Genomic DNA, 18,131 nt, shown 5'->3' with positions numbered 1-18,131 from the left:
GTGTGTGTGTGTGTGTGTGTGTGTGTGTGTGTGTGTGTGTGTGTGTGATATACACATGATATATACTTAAGATTGAAAAAAAAAATTCTTAAATACTATCGTAAGTTATTGAAATTATTGTGTAAATTAAGCAACTTATACTAGTTTTACATTGGTGCTACATGCTCATCGGCTCTATGGCGACACGCCCTTATTTACCAACTTATTATCTCTTCAAATAATCATATTTTTAGTTATGGATTTTTACTTATACGTTTTTCATTATTTTAACTACAATATTTAACCTTAAGATTTAAAAAAAAAAATTAAAACATTTTTGTAATATATTTTAAGAAGAAATAATACATATAAAAGTAATTAAGTACGAAAACATCCTACCCCTTATTAAAATTGAAAAGCAATTTCGACCACATTTAGTAATTAAATAAATAAAAATATAATAATTTCTGAAGAATTCTTATATTTTATATTATGCAAATTACACGCCCCATTTTGTTTTGTTAGGCATCTGTGTTGTGGTGATGTGGAGCTCCCTAGTTATTCATCCCCTATTGCAAACCAGTGTTGTTTTTTGTTCTCTTACGTTCGCTCCACTGTACTATTTATTTGTTGTGTGCGTCGTAAAAATGTCGTCAGTTAACGTAGTGTCCGCAGCTTGACAACACGTGTTGTATCATTTGTGTTTTATTTTTACTTGTATAATCTAAAAAGCGAACAAACATTATATATTTTTATTATTTCATTTTAGAATTGTTAATTGTACTAATTAATTTAATTACACTAAAAGAGTTTGAGTCCCTATTTGCATAATGCGTTTTAGTCACGACACAAACTATATCCCATCAGATCATCCTACTCACAATGTACACAACAATATGACTACTGCAGGTTTCAGTGCATCTGATTCTATGCCACAACCTCCGAGTATTGTAAATAATATGTTGTACTACCAAGGTATTTGTTATCTTCTAGTGAAATAGTAAAAGCTGTATAGTTTACTTATTAAAAATCATAAAATAACTCAAATTTATTTTTATTTTACATTATATGAATACATATTTAATATTCATAACTAGGGCTTGGATTTAAATGCATTAAAAATCATATAAAAATGTTCTAAAGAGCAGTTGAATATGTCCTTAAAATATTAAATTTTTTTTTTTAATTTATTCTTTTATTAGACTAATAAATACTATTAAATTATTTGATAATTTGTAATTTTACTAAAAAAAAACTGAAAATTGAAAATGTTGACTTCTGATTGGTGACGATGGTTATGACTGAGGAGCGTATTTGAAGTAAAAAATATCATCTGTTGTTAATTCTCCTGATATGTTTGTTATAGAGGTTTATTTGCCTTCTAAAATGTTTGAAATTGTTTCAATTATAATATAACTAAAATTTATTTTTAAGATATTATCCATATTTTTTTTTTTATTGCTTTTTCATAATTACTTGTTTTATTTAAAGTACAAGATTTGGCATCATATTCAACACCAATTGTCTCAGCTAAAGGTATAACTTTAGGAGTTGTACAGCTTGCTATATTTATATGGTTAGCTTTTATAAATATTAAATTTATTGAAATATTTTTAAGTACGTATTGATTAATCTTGATAAAGTAATTTTTTTGTATAAATGTGTATTTTTCATATTAAAATCTTTATACATTATGTTTTATTAAATTAAATAATAATATCTTCTTAGTGTTAATATACATTTTTTATATTTGATTATACATAAACTTAATAAAATAACAATACGTAACCAAAAAATATTTTGTATTGTTATTATTTTTCATTATTAGTTTATAATAGTTTGGGAATATTGGATTCTTATATGTATTTTTTTAGGAAGACTCATTTACACTCATATTGTAGGGATGGTAAATCCCAGATGTTACAGAGCCAAACATAAACAACCATGTCACCCTTTAAATGTGATAATCATCCCTTTTATATAGAAAGAGGGTCTTGCATTTTGTATGATATGACTCATATATACTATATTTTTATTACACTAACTTCTCTTGTATTCTACTGAAATTAAAATAAATAATATTAAGCCTATGAAATTAAAATCTATGAAAACTTTCAATTTTTTTTTTTTTCTGAAATGTTATACCTTATTATAAAATTTTAAGTATAGAGCTTGTTTTCTTTATTCCTATAAAATGTCTAAAATTGGTTTTGTTACAAAAATTAATTGGTGAATTTTTTTTTTTTTAATTTTCAGCAATTTTTCATTTTTTAAACCAATTTTAAATTCTACTTATTACTAATTTCTATTAAATAAATGGTTAATATATTAAAAAAAATCTGGGCTTAAAACTTGTGTGTATTATATATGTACTCATGTTGAATAAAAAGTGTCTATACAGTAGATATGTTAATTATAATTTGAGCAAAATTGTTTTCGTTATTTTTCTGATAAATTTTTTTGATAATTTCTGATCATGTATCAGATAAAAAATTAAAACATATTCATTTTATTCTTTACACTCGTGTTTTTTTAAACGTAATAAATTCAGATGATATTTTAGTTTTTCTACATTTTCTAATAAAATCCATATCTAATAATTTCTTTATATGCGTATTTAATATTTTTATTAATATGTCTAATGCATATTATGTTTTAAGTATATATATCATGCAATTGTTTTTAATGTAAATAATATAAATTAATAAGTTATTAATATTTTTTTTTAGGTTTAGTCAAACCTCAACCAACAAGTTCAGGTTCTAAACGTACTTTAATGCCAAATATTATGGGCCAAACTCCACCACCACCATCTCCTGGTGGTCGATCATTTGCTGCTGCTTTGAGAAATTTAGCTAAACAAGCAGGACCCCCTTCTACTCATTCTAATGGTAAAACATTTAACATTAAAAGTCAAAACATACAATTAATTTTAATCTAATAATATAGATAAAGAAGGAATTGAATCACAAGACCGTCTACAACAAGAATCGTTAAAAAGTCGCATCACACTTCCAGCTTGTAATAAATCACAACCTGACAATGTAAGTGTTATAAAAAAATATTTCATAAAATGTAATTGTTTGGTTGTAAGTTATTCTTATTTTATTACATATGTATTAAATTATTATTATTTATGAACTATAATTTATAATATTGGTGAGATATTTCAAAAGAATAGTGAAAAATATATATAAGATTATTGATAGGTGTTTTTTCAAAATTTTTTATTACTAGGAATCAAAACCAGCTGGTTTAAATACTGAACCTCGTAGTGGATTTCAACCTTATAAGCCAGATGAACAAAGAACTATGGTGCCTTCATCAGCATCTGCTCCTCCTCATTTTGCAGTTGATCCTGCTTCATATTCTCCTTATCATCCTGCAAATCTTTATTCTCCACACTTTCAACATGCCTTTAGGTAAGTTGTAGTTTGTATTTATAAAGTTGTGTTTACTAATTTGTCTTATTTTTAATATATTAGGATTGAAGAACAAATGTATCTTGAAAGATGTGGAGTGCCTTTATTTCCTCATTCTCCCTATCATTCTCATACTACCCCTCATCCTTCAGCTCTTTATGGACTTCACCATTTGCAGTCACCATTAGTTATGTCACCAAATATAGTAGATAGAATGAAAATGGAAGAAGATCGACTTCAAAGAGATAGAGATATGCAAGAGCGAGAAAAAAGAGATAAAGCAAAGCAACAACAGAGAATTAAAAATGTACATACATTGGCAGCTGACCTTTCAGGTAAAAATTTAATTTATTTTAAAAATTATTTTATATTGTAAACTATACACCATTACAATTTGTTCTAGCTAGGAAGGCGTCATTAATGTCAATTGAAAGTCATACAAATAAACCTCAATTTGTATGTCCTTTTGAGGACATCAAATCGCCAGATTCATCAAAAATAATAAAGCAACAGTTACCAAAATCAAACCACCAATGTAATCATGGGATATTCAGTTATATCATTATACCAAAATACTCTTCACTTATCGATGTTTTCACTTAAACTTCATACATTTATATCCTTCTTAATAATTTTTCAATGATTATTTGTCAAAAAAATTAACCTTAACATATTTGGAGCATTGGTATTAATAAGAAATTACATAATAATCTTCAATCAACAGCAGTGGATAAGACAAAATTATTTATTCTTAATGTGCCAGAAGTAACTAGTTGATGATCAGGTACTGTTAAATTGATTGTTTTAAATAATTCATTTTCATTCATAACTTCTATAAGTATTAATTACAAATTTAAAATTTTAATAATATCATATTAATGAAAAATTATAGATGTCTACCAATTACTTTTAGATTGTCAAAAAATATTTTGATAAAAGGTTTTTCTGACAGGATTGTAGTTCTTAAATGTAGTTACTTAAATAAAATATGATTTTTGTCTTTACTATAATATTTGCCATAAGTCCATTTATTTGTTAAAAATTTGTTAAAATTTGTTAAAAAATTTCTTTATAATAATTAATTTAGACAGCTTTTTTTGTTATGATGATCACACTTGGGTTTCTCAAAACTAGTTGCTGTACTGGTTTCATTGCTCTCAATAAATTAAGCAAAGATTTAATTTCTTGGTTATAAATTATTAAAAATTTATTTGAAATAACAGATTTAAAAATTCAGCTATATTTATTTAGTGGTTTTTATTTATTGCTTCCACTTCAAAATACTTCCAGTTAAAATAATTTTAAGAGAACACAATGAATATTTTTAATGTAGGTATTATACAACAACGTATTAATAATATATACTGAATGAGAGTATTCCCAAGAGAAATCTAGAATTATATTTTGTTTTTAATCCTACCTTCGATTTGAGAAACAACGTAAGTCCATAAAAGGTAATTCAAAGAAAACGATAAAAATCTGTTTTCGGGCTACCTGTGATACATGGTAGATAAATTATTTATAATTATAATATATATAATAATTTATAATTATGCCATCATCTTACAATTGCATTTTTTTCAAATGTTGGTACATAATGTGTCTATCATTTATTAACACATCTACTGTATTAACTCAATTTTTGACATTTATTGGAATTAATTCTTTCAAATAAGTGGTTCAATTATTCATTTTTCAAAAAATTTATTTCTGGAGAGCTAAGTGCAAATAAAAAAAGGAAAAATATAAGATCTATGATGAAAGACTTTTACATGTTGTATAGAAATTCAACGAAATGACAACTCATTAGTATTTAAGAGGAATTGCTAACAATCTCAAATTTTAAAGCTGTAAGAAGTGTGAGATAATTTTAAACTTATAATAATCATTCAAAATTAAAATATTTTTTGCGGAGATATTTTGATGAATCGCCTTATTTGCTAACTATTTTATTGTAAAATTAAAATAAATATAATTTTTATTTAAATAAATGCTTACATAAAAAGTTGTAATATATGTTTACTACAAATGTTTCAGATTTTGATGTTAAAAATAAAACTATAAATATTTGGTGCTTGAAGTTGACAAAGAAAAATATTAAGAAAAAAAACTAAAATAAGAAGAAAGAACTGAAAATGCTGAACTTAAATAAAATGGATATTAATCAAGAACATTATCATTCCCTTATACCTTTAACATTTTATAAAGCATTGTTTGTTTACGTCATTCATTTGTTACGTGTTAAAAAATATTTTTCAAATTACCATTTCAGTTATCCATTAACTCCATTGATTATTCAATTGCTCAATAAGAACCCTGTTTATTTTATTTTGTATTTTGGTGTTTGGCATTTGAAAAATCGAATGACATACAGCATATTATACCCCTATTTTTGATTTGTTTTACCAATTATTTAATTTTTTTTTTTTAATATTAGGAAATATTAACTTTAGGTACTATTTATAGTATCTATTAAATTTACTACTTATTTAAGAATTTAAGTAATATTATATGTATATATCTATACTGATATTTACTTATTTGTTAATTTTATACTATTGTGTTATGATTTACTAGGTACAATAATATTACCTAACATTCAAGTTACAAAGTACCATGTAACAATAATTATTTTTGTCATTTTTTTCTCTGTACATGCATTATAAGGTCACTAAGTGAGATCTAAGATATTGTTATGTGATATACTAATTTTAAGAATTTTTTTTTCTTGAATAATTGGTTACTAGCCATTTAAGAATTGTTGCTCAGTGATAAAGAGCTGTGGCACTTAAATTGCTGGCATACTCCCTTCCTTCCCCCATTTTATTTATATTTTATAATTTTTTTTTCTAACTATTATTTTTATTTATTATATATATTTATTTTGTATTATAAATAATAAGTAATATCTGACACAATATTGGTATTAGCCAATTAAATCCTGTGATCTTAAAGCCTGGTATACTAATCCCTTAGTTATTCTCAAATAATAATAAATAGTTCAATACTTTTAATTTAAATTATATTCTTCTAATAAATAGTTCCTACCTACCCAAATCTAAGCTATGTTTTTATGATAATGCTTTAAGTGTCCTGTTCCAGTATTATGTATTTTTTTTTCTACTGTAACTAATTAATGAACAAATTTTATTTTCTAAATTAATTTTGTTACCTTAAAACTAAGTAAATCATGTTCATTGATTTACATATTATGACTGAACGCCAAGGCACCATAATAAATAATATATACATAATATATAATAATATCCGCACTCACTCCTACTAGAATAATATTAATGATTTTAGTTAATATAACATTAAATGATTTATATATTGATCTTTTTTATTGCTTAAAATTATTTTGTAAATAAATTATTGAATAAAAAATATGAAAAAAATGATAATGAAATAATAGTGTTATATTTATTCAGTTTTGTATTTTTGTGGTAAATTTGTAGGCAGAAACATGAGACACCAAAATGATGTCCAGACAGGCAATAACAGCAATACACTAATTGAGAATGCCCAATTGCCATAAACCAAGTTATCAACAGTTGACAATGCCATCCATTGACCAGATGCCTCAATCACTTTTGTCAAGTAATCAACGATTTGTAATTCAGGGTAGGCCATATAAGTGATAATTGCAGTTATCCATATAAGTGAGCACATTGGATGCACAAGTAACCAAAGAAATTTTACTCCAATTCTGAAATATAGATCAAATAATATAGATTAATATTATACATTTTGATACAAGACCATGATACTAAACATACTTGTTTTGACTAGAACTAGTAAAAATTGCTGGTAAAACGTACACTAGAGCTGTTAAATATCCAAGAGAAAAATTATGCATTGAGACACATAATAATCCAATTCCTAATTCTAGTAAACAAATCACATGTAACAATACCCAATTTGACACTTTGAAAGAATTTAGACATCTAAACAATAAATGCATTCAACTGTAAATTGCAATTATTAATTAATTTTAATATCACCAACTTTTTCATTAATATTGGCATTATACAAACAATGATGAAAGATAATAAACCATAACCCATTAATAATGCACGGTGTGTTGATATATGATCCCAAAAGTATGTAAAATATGCTGGTGCAAAATTAGGCAACAAAATCAATCCTAAAACGTGAGTGCCCAAAGTTATTAAACTGACAACTCCAACATTTAAATGCTCAGAAATCTGCAAATATAGTGTATCAAGTTAGGAGTTAATTGTATTTAATACTTTTTCAATGGTATTAATACAGTAGCTTGTTTTGATAGTGAATCACCCAATTTATGTTCAGAAGAATGTTGAATCCATGTTGAAAAAGCTTTCAAAAACAGAGCACCAACAAGCAATACCAAACAAGGCATGTATAGACCTATAAAATATTTCAAAATTAACATTTAATTCAATTTTTTTGGTTTATCGATTTTACCAATAGAAACATATCTATCCGTTGAAGGTAAAAGATAAAAGAAAAATGACTGATGAAATCGTTCTAATAGATTGTTCAAACTACGAAACATTCCTTCAATAACTCTAAATAAAAACAAAATAAAGTTAAAAAAAAATTCAAATTTTAACTTATAAAAGCACATTGTACCTTCCTACTTGAAGTACGCTAACATAAATGCCACGGCCTTTTTTTTCATACCCTTCTAAAGTTATTGCTTCAATACCAAATCTAAAACAATTTTGTGATCAATTACAATAGTAATAACAATTGGTTTTGGTAAAATTTTACCTATGAAAAAGACCATGATTACCATCAGGTACTCCAGTAGCTTGTGTCATTACCATCGACAACATCGTACTCAAATTTGTATAGTAAGTGTTAACTTTATTTCGACCAATAGCCTATAAAAGTATTTATTTAAAAAAACATAATAAATGAATAACATTGTAATAATAATACAAAAAAATATTTTATTCAAATTTAATACACATACTCCTCCATCAACATTGTTAAATGTGTGTCTAACAGATTCTTTGTTGCATAATCGATGAGCCAAATTCACCAAATCTAAATTAGGCAGTTGTCCATTTAAACCAGACAATTTTATATCAATATGATCAATTTTTTCAGAATGAATTTCTAAGTTGATGGCAGCTTGAATAGCACCTGCACGGCCACTTAATTTTCCAGAATCTAACACACCTGTATTAGTGGTATATAATTATATTCATATAATATATCTAACACACATAAATAAGACTGAAAAACTTAAAAATATTATTACCAGGTGAACCACAGCAAGTTCCATGGTATGCCTCTAACCAAGCTTGCATTCCAAGTTGTTCATGTTCAGTTACCAGAAATATGATATCTTTTGCCCAGTACATTTGTTCTTTAGAAAATAAATAAAATATTGATTTTTTTTTTAAAAAAAGTTTATTTTATGTCATAATATATAGTGTGTTGAATTTTAATGAATGTGATTGTTGATTAGTATGTAAATTACGTACGACGAAAGAATTGAGCGATCTGAAACATTACAGCAAGCCCAGGTAAAGTATTAGGAAAAACACTTGATGGCGCTCTATATGGTATACTTAAAACTATTGATTCTATGCTTGCACTTCTTGGTGCTCGAAGAATGCCATAAACATTACGCCCAGTGTATTTCTATATAAATTAAATACAATATAATTCATGTTAAACATGTATGTGAAATTTGATTTCAAAATTTATTTCTGAATGAATATAATTGTAAATTATATATTATATATTATTTTTCTTACTGTATTTTTTTTCAAAGGATAATTCAAAGTAAAATTATGGGAATATGTTTCCAATCTTAGGTTTTTGAATTTTGAGATCAGGTATGAATGTGGTGTTTCAGTTTCAAAATATTGTGCTTCTGCTTTAAGTTCTCTATAATGGTCTTTAAAAGATGATCCAGTGTTATCATTCAATTGGCCTTTGACCAATCCAGGAAGAAGAGCATTTTCAGAAAAATATGTTTCTAAAAAATAAAATAGAAAATTATCATTTCAATAAAATTACAAGCTCTGATTAATTATAAAACTAATTACTCACGAGAGCTAAAACTGTCATGTGCCAACATACAGAATAACACAACAGATGCAATATACATTAGTATACAAAAACGATTATGATGTCGAACAAATATGCTAGTTAAAGCACCATGACCAACTGATGGATCAGTCAATAAACCCATTTCGGTAAGTTAATTTTATGACTTACAACACTTAAGAAATAATTCAATAACTGTGTAGAGTATAATGTTTAACAAATAAAATAATTTATCCACAATATTAAATTTTTAAAAATGCATTCCCTTTTCATTTTTCACTGGCAACTCAATAAACCAATGAAATAAAAATAAAATGCATTAAAAAAATTAATCTCAACAGATAGGACCAAAATTTAATAATTACAATTTTCAAACTTCGCTAAGTTTTTGAAATCAGTCAAACAGTTGCTTACCAAACTGTCAATGATAAATAATGAAATTGATAATTATTTATTAGAAAAAGATAAGAAAAAAAAGATAATTTTTAACGTATGGTAATAAAGATCTTTGTAACCACAGTTTTCATCTATGTCAACCGTGTTCATATCCATGGTTAAAAATACAGAATAGATAAAAATGTAGTAAAAAATATACTACATAAGACTTGATGTAAATTATATAAAAATATTAGTTATAATACATAATTACATATCCATGCTTAAAATCATAAAATTAAAATTGCACATTATTACAATTAATATATAAATATGGATAACTAATGTGCAACGCAAGCTATAGAGATAAGTTTCAATCTTAATTCGTGATCATGAGATATTTTCTGTTATCATTTTAAATGGCCATCCTGATTCGCTGATTTCGTTCTGAGTCTGTTTATCTTAATAGGTTGTCATTTTTCGAAAGTTTCCCTCCAAACACTAAAAAAGATAAAGTTGGCCAAAAAGCTGTTTGAAATTTCCAACCATCGATTCGTTAGTTTCCAGGCTATTACAGTTCCTCATTCTTTCTGCTCTCATATCTCTTGCGTTTCGGATAGTTTAATAATTGTTCGCCGTTTATCGATTTTTGACGGGAACAACGATAACTTTTCGTACCTTTTACACCCAATTCCAACGAATAAATAAAAATAATTGTAAGACATTACATGCTATAGTAAGTACCTAACGACTTTTTGTATTTTTGCCTTTTATTATTTTTGGTATCCATCATAACAAAAAATTATATAATTTTAGTTTCCAGTATTTTATTGCTGTATTTAGTACATACCTTTTATACTTTTAATTTTATTCAATATGGAAGGTGAACACTCAAACACAATTGAGTAAGTATTCTTATTAGTTAGAAAATAATCTTAAAAAATTATCACCAAATTAAATTTAAATTTCTTTGGATCATTGATCTAAATTACCAAATATATTTAATTCAAAATTTGAACTATATTTCAAATTATTTTATATTAATTATATTATGTTTTCTTGTTTTTATTATAAATTTATTATTTTAGAAATCCTAACCAATGTGCTACGATTCTTTGTGTTCAATATCTTTTAACAAATCATATGAAGAGTAAACATCCCATAAAAAGAGATGATTTGATGAAAACTGTCTTCAAAGGTCGTGTTACAGGAAGGAATTTTGAAAATGTTATGAATGATGTGGATAATACTTTAAAAAATGTACTTTAAAAGTATTATTTTATTCTATAATGTTGTTCCATAATATTGATAAAGAGTTATTTTTAGGTCTTCGGTTTTTCTATATTATTTCTTAACAATGAAAAAAAAAAATTATTCAAGCAATTTATAATTGTGAATACTATTGAAGAATTTAAAATTCCTGGAATTTGTTATAGTTTTTCTCAGTTATCAAAATATCGTATTTTACTTAAGCCTATTCTTGGTGCTTTGATTATGCTTCGTATGCCAATTAGTGAAGGTATTTTATTAAAATTATTTCAACTATTAAACATTTTCTATTTCATAAGTAAATTATATAATATAGTTTCTGTCTATAATAAAATATAATTATTTATTTTCTTATAACTTTTTTTAGGCCAAATGTGGAATATATTGGAACAATTTTCAATAAAATTAAATTTAGACATGGACTATATCAAGACTATGGTTAAAGGAGTAAGAAAACAATATTTATATACCATACATAAATTTTACTTAAACTATTTATTTATCTATTTAAAAATTCGGTCAATTTTAGCTATTCAAAATTATTTTTTGTCTATCATCTTCACTTATAGTTTTGTAAATTTTTTAAAAATTATTTAATTATAAAATTGAATTTAAATTAAAGTGTTATCATTTTTCTAATCTTATTTATAAAATAAAATATTTTTGTTTTTTATATTATTTATCACCATCATTTTATATTATATAAATATAATTATATTGAAATTGTCAGCGTTTTTATATTCCTGTAAATTTAAAAAAGTGTGTTATTAATGTAATTATGTAAATGCATGTACATTTCATATATTTTTAGTGAATAAACTTCAAAGCTGATAAGAATTTAATTTAGAAGTATTATAAATTATAATTTATAAGTCTGAATACTTTTTTTTTTCAGCATTTTGTAAAAGAACAGTATCTTGAATGTAAAGAAACTGATGATACTACTATAAGGTTTGATCCAGAAAGAACAAGTTATTGGTTTACAATGGGACCCAGAGCATTAGAAGAATGTGACCAGTTAATGGTATTAAAGAAAATTGCAAAAGTAAGTATTAACATTATACATAATAGTTAATGATTAGTATTATGTAAAAATATCATTAAAAAAATAATTTGTGTAGGTGTATTATGTGTGCTACTTAATATTGATGACTAATAAAGGATTTACTATAAATCCCAGATAGAGTGGTAATGAAATACTTTTTCATTTGTTAAAAAATACAAAAAGAAATGTCCTGAAAAATCTAAATTTACATATATAATATATTAAAAAATTATTAGACAACACTTTTCAACAACTTTCTTTGAGATTCCTTTTTAAAATGGGATTATGATCTATTTTAAGGAAAATAGAAAGATTAGATCATCAGTTAAGTCAGAAAATAAATCTATTCTTTGGTTCAATTGTCATAGAATTTTCTGTTTTGCATGATGTATTTCATAATATTTATTATTAATTTTCACTTAATGTCCATGTGATCAAATCAAATGGCCTGTGCATTTATTAATTCGTTATGTTAATATTTTCAAATTTTATTTATTTCTGTTTTTTAGGAATAAATTGTTGAGTTCTTATTTTAAACTAAAGATTTATTACAAATTTTATATACTTAAGATAAAATGGCTTGAATTTGCTGGAATTGTATAGGATTGTGAAGCCATATACAATAACTTATTTTACCAAATTAAATATAATTGTAAGTTGGATAAAATTTAACTTTAAATATTTTTATTCAGTTTTTTTTTTTTTTTTTTCAAAAAACTATTGAATAAATCAAAACGTTTGAAGTACCATCATTTATTTCCAAATAAAAAAATTATTACATAAAATATTTGGTATAGATTTACTATCCAATATTCTTTAGGGAATCTACAAATTATCAAATTAATAGATTACTTAAAATTCAAAAATTTTTTAAAGCATAATTTTTATTTAAGAATACTTTAAAAGCAAGTCAAAGCAAGTCAAGTCCCTTATTAAGTAACTGTAATAGGTATAACTAAGAATGAAATATAATAATTCATCATATGAAGTGATAAGCATCTTTTATTTTTTAATTAGCAAATTACAAATAAAATAATTGCAAATTAATTACTTTTAGTTCTACTAAAATGTTATGATTTTGAAATCTGAGAACAAATTATAATTTGTCTATAACCGTATTTATCTATACGTTTTTTAAAAAAAACTATTTTATTTTTATACTTTAGAGTATTAAATTCAAGAGGTGTTGAAGACTCCTCTAGAAATATATTTATATCACACAATAATAGAAACTATAGGTGATTTTTTTTTCTTTTGTAGTTTTTCACAATTCACATTTATATATAAAAGTTTTCTGATCGGTTAATTGTAAATAAAATAGTAAAAACCACATTTTCAGAATACTTTTGTGTAAAAATAGTTAATGCAAAATTATATTAAAAGAATATTTATTATTTATTTATTTATTTATTTATTTATTTTAATTGATGAAGCCACAACTACAATGGTTATTGGCTTTTTAATCTAAAGTTATATTTACATATTGAAGGGAGTTACAACTGAATACATAAAGAGTTATATTAAATTAAATTTTACATTTTTGTTAATTTTAAAAATTTAAAAATTTTGTAAACATTTTCTGGGTCTGGACTTAGTGCTTGCTGGAGGTTGTCGGATATTTCTAGACTGCCCTTGATGTCTCTGTATTTTAGGCAGTTGCAAATTACATGTTTGACTGTGAGAGTTACTCCACAGGTGGGGCATAGGGCAGGATCCGTTCTGTTCATGAGGTGTCCGTGGGTCAACCATGTGTGGCCAATTCTTAATCTGTTGAGGATTACTTCCTGCCTACGAGGTAAAGATGTAACTGGCCATGGATATATTGAGGGTGTTATCTCATTAAGTTTAGTGTGCATTATTTGCCATATCTGTTGCCATTGATTTGTTATAAATTTGTTAATTATGTTTTTGCTGTCTTGTAGGGTATGAATATTAATTTGATGTGCATCAGGAGAGGTAATGGCTTGTTTGGCGTATGTGTCTGCTAATTCATTTCCTTGGATTCCAACGTGGCTTGGGATCCAAATCATAGTGATTGATTGAGATTGGAGTTCTAAAGACGATATTTGGTTTTGAATCTTTCTGCTAATGTCGTTAGGTTAAAGATAGTTTTGGATGTTGGTTAAGGTGCTTACAGAGTCACTGAGTATGATGGATTTAGTTATTTTATTTTGTTTAATAATATCGAGTGAATGAGAAATTGCGATGGCTTCAGCGGAAGAAATTGTACATGAGTTATATGAGGAATCTTGATCATTATTTTATTCTCTTTGTATATCACAGAGGCTCCTACTCCGTCCGTTTTTGACCCATCTGTGAAAAAAATTGTGTATTCTTTGTAGTCTTCGAGCAATGATTGCAGTTCACTGTTATACGTTTTTGGTAGAGTTTTGCTTTTGGGTAAGTTTGATATTGAAAGATTTACATCTATGTTTAAGATCCATGGGGGGACTATGAGGTTTTCGTGTTTAATGACCCCGTATGGGTCGATGGATATATGTAGAAGTTCGTCTTTGATGATTCGGTGTGTCTTGAGATTATTTTGGATTAGCCTTATATAAAAGAGCATAGTATTTTTTTTCTTATTAGGTGTATTGGAGGGGTATTGGTGATGTTATATAAGCTGGAGGTAGAACTGGATCTGAATGCTCCAGAAACTAGCCTTAATCCGGAATTGTGTATCGTTTCAATCGTTTTGAGATATGATGGTTTGGCATTTATGAATAGGAAGGAACCGTATTCGAGCTTGGATAGTATGATGGATTTGTAAATCTGTTTGAGGGAAAGTGAGTTAGCTCCCCAAGAGGTATGTGTAAGTGCCTTGAGGGTGTTAATTCTTATAGCGGACACTTTTCGTAATTCTCTTAGGTGTGTGCACCAAGTATTTTTGCTATCGAATATGATGCCTAAAATCTTGATAGTCTTAGAGGTTGCGATTTGAAGATCATTTATTTTGATTTGCAGTGTCTGGTATTTTCTGAGTTGAGAGAAGATGATGCACTATGATTTTGTGGCGGAAAAGCGATAGCCAGAAGTAGCCGACCATTTTTCTAGTGAAGATAATGTGTCTTGTAATATTGGTTGTATGCTATTTGTATTTCTCCCTCGGCACCATATAGTTAGGTCGTCGACAAAAACAGTATGGTTTACGGGGAGTTTGATTGATTCACTTACGTCATTAATGGCTATGAGGAAAAGGGTGACAGAGAAGGTGGATCCTTGAGGGACGCCGTTTTCTTGTTTGAGGGTTAAGGAGAGGTGGCCATCGGTTTTGACCTGAAAAGTTCTGTCTGACAAGAAGTGTTTGATAAAATTGAGCATATTTCCGTGACAAAGTATCTTATGTAGTTTTTCTATTATTCGTGGGCGCCATGTGGTGTCATATGCTTTGGCAATGTCAAGGGCAACTAGTCCTAGAACTTGTCTGGCTTCGAATGTTTTTTTTATATCCTCCTGTATGTCATGTAAACTATTATATGTGCTTCTATGTTTGAGAAAACCATTTTGTTGGGAGGAAGGTAGTTAGTTTTTTCGAGAACCCATCTCAGTCGTATGTCGATGATTTTTTCTAGGATTTTACACATTGTATTTAATAACGATATTGGTCTGTATCCTTCAGTTGAGAATTTGTCCTTTCCTGGTTTTAGGATAGGTATTACGAAAGAGTGTTTCCACTTTTTGGGAAATTGTCCTCTTTCCCAAATTTTGTTATATAAGTGAAGTAAGAATTGTGTTGCGGACGTCGGAAAGTTATGTATGAAGCTGTATTTATTATTAATTAATATAATAAGATATAGTTACAACATTGAGTAATAATTATAATAACTATGGATATTGTGGAGTTCGTTGAAGTTTGAGGATGACAAACCTATATGATCGCTTACCAGGCGCGTACACAAAAAAATATTTGGGGGAAAGCGGGTTTGTACATTTTTATACTTATATAATCTTTATACCACTTTTACTCTATAAAAACATATTTAATAATTTCCCTGAATTTCGGTGGGAAGGGAATTAAACCCCTTAATCCTCCTTTCTGTACGTTACTGCCACAATTCTTTTCTCGCAATGCTGCTATTTTAGTTAGCATAATATCCAATTATAATTGTAATTTAAACTAAAAATTATCTATTGACATTTTACCTTAAGAAATAAATTGTTTCAAATATGTATCTTAAAATTTATAATTATGTATGATTCGCTAAATTTTTATAATTTCCGATTTCATGTGATTAGGAATGTCGTTGCCTAATAAATAAATTTGGAAACCGTAACAACATAATATTACCAATTACATGAAATTGGCAAAACCTTAAATTAATTAAATAATGCATTTTCTTATGTATAAATTGAATTAAATAATTATTTAATTAATGAAAATAAAATATTTAATTATGTAACCCTTAACACTTTTTCTATTATGAAATCACTGAGCTAGTATTGTCTTTCTCTGTCTTGGGTTTTTATCGGTGGTTTACTCAGACAACTCTTGAAAAAAAAAATCACTCTATAACATAGAATTTTTTTTTTTTTTTTTATTAGCATATTATTTAAAAAGTATGATTATTAATTTAAAATAAATCATTCAAATATAAAAAAAAAGTGAAAAACGAACACAAAAATTACAATAGTGAAATTAAAATTACATCAAATAATATCTAATAACATTAAATTCATAACATTTTCTAAATTTGTGTGAACAATTGAGCTGATAATGTCGCAGTTGCTGATTATCATAGTTGTAAACCATGCAATGTAGGTACCTAAATATTTTGCAAGATTTCATACCATGAAAATAATTTTTATCATTCTTAAATCTTAACTTTGATTGAAAATAATTTAATAGATAAGTTGAAATCAAAGACACGCATACATATTACTCTATAGTCCATACTATCTCAATACGAGCGTTAATTAAAATTTTTCTCAGTAATAACAATTCCAAACTAATATAACATTTATTTGTAACATGCAATTTATACATTCTGCAGAAAAAAAGTCTTCCTTAATCATAAAATCGGTAAATTTAATTTAGCCAATTTTACGAATTTGACATAACATATATATGTAAATGTAATCATTTAAAAAATGTATTTTATTTTTAACCTAATAATATTGTTATTTCAATTGTATTTTTATTGTATTTTTTATTCATTATTTTTTACAGTTGTACAATATGCCTGCCCAATCATTCAAGCGTGTATATGCTGAGCTTAATAAGTAATATTTAATTTTGATTACGTTGTGTTAAGAACTTGAATTTTGTGTTAATATTGATAATGCCATATTTATAATTATAGATATATGACTTATTAGTTTCAAAAAAAGAGAAATATACTTTTAATTGTATATTCATGTAACTGTTTAAATTTTAAAAAATATATATATCATTTATTTTAAACCTGCTTTAAAAATAAAACGTATTTAGTCAACTTACCATCATCAACTAACCATATTATTTATTTACAATGGGTCAATAGAGCATGTCATTAACTATTGAGTTATGGATGACTGATTATAGTTCTATTATAAATAAAAATTCAAGGAATTTATTCCAATAATGAAAAACAGATAGGTACAATAGATCAAGTTGTATGAAAACAAATTAAGGGCAACAATTTAATTAGCGTTTAGCTTCTTGACCCTAATATTCTGTATATTATAGCCCTTTCTCTTTCTTCATCCAAATAAAATTAGGTTTTATCCTTCTATTTTGTATATAATTACCATGTTGCTGAACTGTGAAGACTCCATTGCATCACGGTCCAGAGATTTCATGACTGACGTATTCATACGTTATTCGGTTAGTATTAAAACATAGTTACAAGTGAACAGTATTCTTTGTTTTATGTCTATCATATAGACTTTTAAATGTTTACTAACGCAAAAAAAAGCGAATTTGCCTATGCAATTGAACCAGAAGCAGCTGTATACCAAATACACGATCGCAGAGGTTAGTAAAATATATTTATTTTATAACTTAATACAAT

At 26.2% G+C, this 18,131-nt stretch overlaps 3 protein-coding genes across 6 annotated transcripts in view; 2 read left to right on the top strand and 1 right to left on the bottom strand.

The window, feature by feature from the left end:
• Positions 1-5,823, top strand: part of LOC112690053 — a 20,591-nt gene extending 14,768 nt beyond the window's left edge. For 3 of the 4 annotated variants that reach the window (XM_025563955.1, XM_025563957.1, XM_025563956.1), the window contains exons 15-20: positions 2,709-2,870; positions 2,929-3,023; positions 3,217-3,401; positions 3,465-3,736; positions 3,805-4,185; positions 5,439-5,823. In XM_025563955.1, the coding sequence (XP_025419740.1) occupies positions 2,709-2,870; positions 2,929-3,023; positions 3,217-3,401; positions 3,465-3,736; positions 3,805-4,004 (914 nt within the window). In that variant the 3' untranslated portion in view covers positions 4,005-4,185; positions 5,439-5,823. Of the gene's footprint in view, positions 1-2,708; positions 2,871-2,928; positions 3,024-3,216; positions 3,402-3,464; positions 3,737-3,804; positions 4,186-5,438 lie in introns of those variants that run through there. The other variant, XM_025563958.1, reaches the window with a different exon arrangement.
• A 976-nt stretch (positions 5,824-6,799) lies between these two features.
• LOC112690090 (glycosylphosphatidylinositol anchor attachment 1 protein) lies at positions 6,800-10,007 on the bottom strand. Its single transcript, XM_025564011.1, has 12 exons — positions 9,456-10,007; positions 9,158-9,381; positions 8,882-9,041; positions 8,656-8,763; positions 8,365-8,573; positions 8,160-8,272; positions 8,019-8,099; positions 7,851-7,954; positions 7,675-7,793; positions 7,410-7,609; positions 7,181-7,348; positions 6,800-7,110 (listed from the first exon to the last, which is right to left on the bottom strand). The coding sequence occupies exons 1-12, from the start codon at positions 9,595-9,597 to the stop codon at positions 6,825-6,827; spliced, it is 1,914 nt and encodes a 637-aa protein (XP_025419796.1). The 5' UTR covers positions 9,598-10,007; the 3' UTR covers positions 6,800-6,824.
• A 138-nt stretch (positions 10,008-10,145) lies between these two features.
• On the top strand, positions 10,146-17,500 carry LOC112690091 (non-structural maintenance of chromosomes element 3 homolog). The gene is made up of 7 exons (XM_025564012.1): positions 10,146-10,563; positions 10,644-10,732; positions 10,916-11,087; positions 11,154-11,346; positions 11,464-11,543; positions 11,992-12,141; positions 17,309-17,500. The coding sequence occupies exons 2-7, from the start codon at positions 10,704-10,706 to the stop codon at positions 17,363-17,365; spliced, it is 681 nt and encodes a 226-aa protein (XP_025419797.1). The 5' UTR covers positions 10,146-10,563; positions 10,644-10,703; the 3' UTR covers positions 17,366-17,500.
• The last annotated feature ends 631 nt before the right edge of the window (positions 17,501-18,131 follow it).

This window comes from Sipha flava, unplaced genomic scaffold (assembly GCF_003268045.1).
Source record: "Sipha flava isolate LNK unplaced genomic scaffold, YSA_version1 48_pilon_pilon, whole genome shotgun sequence".
NCBI classification, from domain to species: domain Eukaryota; kingdom Metazoa; phylum Arthropoda; class Insecta; order Hemiptera; family Aphididae; genus Sipha; species Sipha flava.
Note: the sequence above shows the minus strand (reverse complement) of the source record. Positions and strands in the feature narration are given on the sequence as shown.